We start from the raw sequence: 6,727 nt of genomic DNA on the forward strand, positions 1-6,727 counted from the left end.
ATATTTAGACTAAAAAAGAAGAGTGGGCGACCTAGTAAAATGGGTTCACCCTAGTTGAATATCGCAATAGGCAATGCGACAAAATGAAGCATGAAAAAGAAAATGCGTAGACCCGAGGAGTTGCAACTTGCAAGTGATGAGACATGTTCATTTTGGAGCTTTAATGATCGATCATGTCATAACAAGTCACAACCATATATGCCATAACTAAAGTCTAAAGCTGAAATGTGTACGACAAAAGAAATGTTTATCACTAATTCAGAAAAAAGAGAAGAGTCACTTCCATTGGAGCTCCACAGTAGAGGTCATTATCCACATGGAGGCAGAAAAATGTTTCTGTGCTCTCAAAAAAACTCCTTAAGATCATAGCAACTGTTAATCATCTTTAAAGTTATTATTCATTAATAAAGTCATCATCATATCAGTTGGAGTATTCAAATTCACATCAGTATAAGCTCAATTCTTACTAACTGGATCAATCATTATTCACATTCTCATTCACTTATGAGTTTCGTTTACACAGAAGCCAGAAAAAACAACCAACGTGTTTGTCACAACCTCTTATCGGAGTCTGCCTTTCGCATATATTCCATATCCAAGCATGAGACAGAAGACTTTGCTTCCATCTTATCAATGTATGTCACTAGGCTTTGCAGTTCTCCATGTCTCTGTCACCCACTTCAATCCTATAATCATTACCAACATGGGCTTATTGAGAAGGGATTTCTTTTTTTAATTGAAAAGAAAAAGTTATAACTTAGATGGTGGTGATTAATTTTTTCGAAAGGGTGCGTAAAAAAGCAGTCAATCGATATGCAACAAAAACAAATAAATTAAGAATACTTTTTATAAAGGTTTGGCTGAGAGAACTTGTACTGGTTTCGGTTATATCTATATATCAGACATTATAAAGGATGATTAATATTAATCCCTTGCTTTTGATTGAAAATATCTTGATACACAGAAAAAAGTATACATTTCATCAACATTTCCAATTTGTCGTTTTGAAATGAGAAAAATATACGGATCCAGAAGTTTATTAAAGGGAATGTATGAGATTGTAACAATCTGTGTCCTGATTCTCCTGATTAAAGCTAAAGTGCGTGAGATACCAATGTCTCCGACAGGCAATGGTGCAGTGCAGACACCATAGCCAAGAGAAAGTGAACAGTAAAGCTTTCATTCAGAAGATGGTGGTGTCAAACACCTACTTTACTATGCTTATCTGTGAAGAAATGGCACTAAATAAACTGAAGGTGGGAAATGCTTCTGAATTTATCTGTTCTTAGGTGAAAAAAATATTTTATAGTGATGTTCTTTTCTCTCCCAAACAAAATCTCCAATTGTGAAGTATAGAAAGCCTGAATCTTCAATTGAGACTTGATGTAGTATAATTCATTGTTTTTTTTTTATAATTTCCTAATCTATAAAGTTATTAGTTATAAAGTTTTTTTTTTTAAATTTTATTATAGTTGAGTAATTCAACATCTTATCTGCTGTATTACTATTAATAATATTTTATTTATTTAAAAACAATCAGTCTATAAATATAATTCAATACTTCAGATAGGCAGTTAATTGATTTGTTATAAATTCTTTTTCAATACGGTTATTCTTGGAAAGAAAAGCAAAGAGAGACTATCAATAACAAATTAACGTTCTCTACTTCAACAAAAAAAAATTAAAAAAAATTTCACCAAAAAATTATAGTGTTCTCTTAGAACTTAAATTGGTTTCAAGATTACTTCATTTAATCATCTTTGTAAATTTTTAATTATTCAGATTGAAATAAATAAAACAAAAGAGATACCACATTTGGAAATTTATTCAGAAAGCCTGCCATAAAAATTATTAAATACATGCATGAGATCATAAAAAGATAAAAATATTATTTTATAAAAATCAAAAGAATTAATTTTTACATGCGTTATTTTGTTATTCTTATTAATTTTTCTTTACAAAATTTTATGATAATATTAGTATTGTCAAAATACGTTAGAATCCGCGGGTCAATCCGGCCTACCACAGTTTCGGACTAGATTAGGTTTGAAAAATATGTAATTTTCTAGATTAGGTTTGAAAAATATGAAATTTTTTTAATACAGACTAACCCGAGTTAAATTCATGTGAGCCAAAGATCAATTCACTAATTTAATTTAATTATTTATTACTTTGTGTTTCAATATTATTAGTTAACACTTTTTTTTTGTATTATAGATGAGAAAAAGAAAATATTTCAAGAGAGTAAAATATAATGGATTTATCCATTTAAGACTCTAACCTTATAAATGGACAAGTGACACAAAAATTATTAATATTATAAACTTATTTATTCGTCTTTTGTGCTTGCTTTTGGATTACATTTAAAAATTTGAATTATCTTTGAAGTTTAATATCATTTTAGAGTAAAATTTATTTAGTTTTGAATTAAAAAATTATAATTTATTTTATTTGAAAAAGAAACTTGTAATTAAGTGAGTTAGTGAGTAAACTCGTGATAGGTCAAACTGGGTTTGAATTTTTTGGTTCACTAATAAAAATGAGTCGGGTTGAATTGACTCACTAAATGGTTAACCCGTATTGGTCGAGCCGAATTATCAGTTTTAACAGCACTATATCATATACTATACTTTGTTTCCGATGTTTATGTTGTAATAAACCTTAAGCAAATTACCAATATATATATATATATATATATATATATATATATATATATATATATATATATATATATATATATATGCATATTTATAAATTGTACTGTAAATAATATAAATATTTTATTTTTCATTTGATTACTTTAAAAGGAACTAAATATGAGATGAATGTCCAACTTATTAAGCATTGGCTTTGAGACATTAATTACGACCTCAATCTTGTGGATGGACTTTCCTATTGAGCTGTTTTGTTGGAAGAATGGAGTAGTTGTATAAGGCCCACGCCAAAGTCAGAAATCCTCTTAGTATTTATTAATTCTATGAATGAATTTAAAATCTAGAGTTGATAAAAGGCAATTTCACTACATCAAGTATATATAGATATAGTCTTTTGTTTGAGAGTTCGTATAGATGATGCATTTTTAGATTTATTTTGCATAAAACAAATGGACCATAACACAAACAATATTTTTCTTCACTGTTTTTTTCTCTCTAAAGTTTCTCAATAAATCCCTCAGTTTATCTAATTTTTAATATTTTGATATTCATCTAAATTCTAACTTAATGTATTTATCTTAATTACATATTTTACCTCTAAATTGTAATCACTTCGTAAATTTTACTATGTTTATTTCGTCTACATTTTACTAATCTTTTTTTCATTTTTAATTATGTATTTTTATCAATTTTATTATGTTAAATGTATAATAAAGTAGTCACTAATTTTTTTATATAAATGTTGTATTTATCAGAATTGTTTTAAAAAAATATTACTTTGTTAAACAAATTTTTTTAATATACAGATAAACTAATGTGAATTTTTATCTTTCTTTACCAAAAGCATTTATAAAAAAAATGTTCAAATATATTTGTAATTTCTGTTAATAAACTCATTTGAATAAGCCAAACGACCTAATTTTTAAACGGAAAGACTGATTAAACTAAAAATCAAAGTGGTTAGTCTATCAGATAAAAACTAAACAATAGACACACATTCATTTTTATTCTAAGTTGGGTAATAAACTAATATCCATGATAATTAATCCTAAAAAGCTATGTTATGGTGGGTAGCGCATGAAGTGATAAAAAAATATGAGAAGCACACATTTTTTGGTACAGTAGACATCATCTCAATAACAGTGGTTCGTTATCACGGTCATGGTATCATGGTATGTGTCTTAATTTAAACAAGTGAACACTGAGAAATGAGTGCAGTTGTGTAACGTGTCTACCAGACAATCCCTTATAATTGTATTTTCTAGTGAGTTTAATTAACATTAGCCTGTGTATACATGGAACCTAGTTATCATTAATGTAGGTTTGTTGAAGTACGAAGGGAAACATCCCATTTGACTGAGTGGATATTGTTTAGTTTTGCACAAGAATTAATGTTTACTTAGCGTTGGAATCTTAAGACCAAGTGACTGATACGGCAACAGGACGTAGTTTCTTGGTTCATTCTGTGTCTGTGATTTGCAGACAACCCCTTCCGCAATGATAGCCGATGACAAGATTATGATCCCTCAATCATGGTTTACCATTAAACTATTCAACCCTATTCCGTGATGGGGATTTTGTGCCATTACGAATACCTCTCTGGGGAGAAAGCTTCCATTTTTATTTCTCTGCTACCCATCAATTTTATATATAACCTTTATTATCACACACTTCTCTCTTTCTCAAACACTTTTTTCCACAAACAAATTACATAACATAATATCTTATTTTATAACTACTTCCCCCATGTGCTTGGCCCTGTCAACGCATTTGTAAAATCTCTGAGCCAGAATGGAAGGAGTGGAGAGAGAAAGACAGATAGAAGAGGAAGTTTGGTCATAATTAATAAGGGCACCGTGCCAAAGCCAGAGTACAGAGCTAGAACTATCTGTTTCTTTCTCCATTCTGGCTATTGACCATAGTTGATGAAATTGAAGGCAAAGCATTCAATACAGATTCAATAGGAATCAGGACTGGAACTGTCACTTTTAGTAGTAGTAGTAGTAGTAGTTGTGCTGTAACGACACAGAGAATCAGAGAGATGGATTCAAAAGGGAACAGTACGAAATTCACTACATATCGACAGGTAGGAATATTTTGCACAAGTCACCCTGCCTTTTTTATTTATTTGATTGTTTTCAAAGTGAGGGTGTACGGTGGGTGAAATAAATAAAATACATACACCTGACACAGTTGAAAAGATTATTTTTTGGTGAAGGGGTATATCTGGCAATGGCATGTCATTGCGTGCTTTGCATTGGGACGAAAGGTAATAATCCGATTTGTGTAAATTCAATTAACATGATGAGAAAATATGGATTATTGGTTGGTCTGCCATTATTGATTGAATAAAACCAAATTGAGTAGCCTTTGTACTGATTATTATATGTACATATGGGCAGACAGATATGCATTGGTTCTATATTAATTACTAGCTAGATTATTGTACAGAAATTTATAGAGTGGATGATAGTAATTCATACGAATTGTTGAATAGTGGTTAATTAATCTAAGCCGCCGATTTCGTTAAAATGGGTTCGGTGTCCAATCCTGAATGGACAGATAGTGGCATAGTGGAACATAGGTATATATAGCACGCCCTTGATTTAAGACAAAATGTAAAAATAGTCTCCAATCATGTTCATTGTTTAGTCGAGTCAAGATGGTTTATCTTGCCCATTTTGTAATTCCAAAATTGGAACATTGATGGAACACTGCATGATTTGAGTTTAAACTCGTTGTTGACAAGGGCTCACAACAACGCTGGTTACAATTTCTCATTACATGCTTATTGCGAACGTTCACTCATTTTCAAGAGACAGAAACAAAGTTAAAATACAAAAAAACCTGATTAATCTTCTTGGTGGGTTTCATACGGGGTACCCCATAACATTATTTTTTCGCCATCGACCGACAAAGGATCAAAACTCTGCCATTAATGAAGGCGACAACCTCTTTGATTCTCCATTGATCTTGCAGATACATGTCCCTCTATCTCACTCAATACCCTCACTCTTTCACTCAATATACTACTATTTCTGTCTGCAGGAACAGTGAACCTTTCAGCCTCTTATATTACATAAACATCCTCTCTCACCCCCCCCCACTTCGCACCCTATATCCTTTCCTCTCTATTGCTTTCTTTCCCACACTACTTTGCTCCATACTCATTCTAGGAACCACTGCCACTACCTTCTACACCCTCTTATGGCCATGAATTTCCATCCCAATACTTCTCTTCACCTAAGCCAATCCGATGATGAGATCAATCACCTCAATCTAGATCTTCTTCTTGAGCCATCTTCTTCTTCTTCGTCTTCTCCCTCACCTATAAGTCCCATTGAGCCGCGGATATTCTCATGCAACTATTGCCAGAGAAAGTTTTATAGCTCTCAAGCGCTAGGGGGTCACCAAAATGCTCACAAGCTTGAGAGGACTCTAGCCAAGAAGAGCAGGGAAATGAGTTCAACCATGCAGTCTTACGGAGCACCGGAGCAAAGATCAAACTTCAGTCCTTCACACCATCTTGGTCGTGCTCTTGGGGTTAACGTTGTGGATAACCAAGGACAAAGCTATGTGAGGCTCGGCGGAAGAAAAGAATACAGCTTTGGAAGCAAGGAAGGAGTGGCTTCCTGGTCAAGGGGTTATGCTTCTGAGCATGTTCAGGAGGATATTGGCCAACTTGACTTGTCGTTGAGGCTTTGAAATTTTAATATGCGAAGCTCTCTGATTGCTTCTGTGACTATGAGTGATGAGATGAATATTATGAACCATTCTGAATTAATTTCTGATTATGAATGTAGCAAGTTAAACAATGCCCCAGTTATACGCGAGCTAGCTAAGAGGGGCTATCTAGTTAGGGGTCTGTGGGGGAATCAATCGTGTAACAATTTGAAGTGACACTTTTTAGAAGATCAGGACGTGCCAGTGCCATTTTTTTCTTTACAAGGTAAAGGAAGCTTTATTTCAGGTTACATAGGTTACTATATTCGTGACTGTGGCTATCTTTATGGTTTACTTTTGTACGTTTTTTGTACTGTAAGAATGGCAGTATATCTATTATTCAAATTTCA

At 32.3% G+C, this 6,727-nt stretch overlaps 1 protein-coding gene across 1 annotated transcript; it reads left to right on the forward strand.

Moving 5' to 3' along the window:
* The first annotated feature begins 5,323 nt into the window (after positions 1-5,323).
* LOC108322154 (zinc finger protein 2) lies at positions 5,324-6,727 on the forward strand. Its single transcript, XM_017554148.2, has one exon. It carries the CDS (start codon positions 5,862-5,864, stop codon positions 6,357-6,359), a length of 498 nt encoding a protein of 165 aa, XP_017409637.1. The 5' UTR covers positions 5,324-5,861; the 3' UTR covers positions 6,360-6,727.

Source organism: Vigna angularis, chromosome 1, assembly GCF_016808095.1.
Source record: "Vigna angularis cultivar LongXiaoDou No.4 chromosome 1, ASM1680809v1, whole genome shotgun sequence".
Taxonomy (NCBI): domain Eukaryota; kingdom Viridiplantae; phylum Streptophyta; class Magnoliopsida; order Fabales; family Fabaceae; genus Vigna; species Vigna angularis.

Coding starts and splice junctions, on each gene's coding strand:
- LOC108322154 (XM_017554148.2), top strand. CDS start 5,862: ATGGCCATGAATTTCCATCCCAATACTTCTCTTCACCTAAGCCAATCC.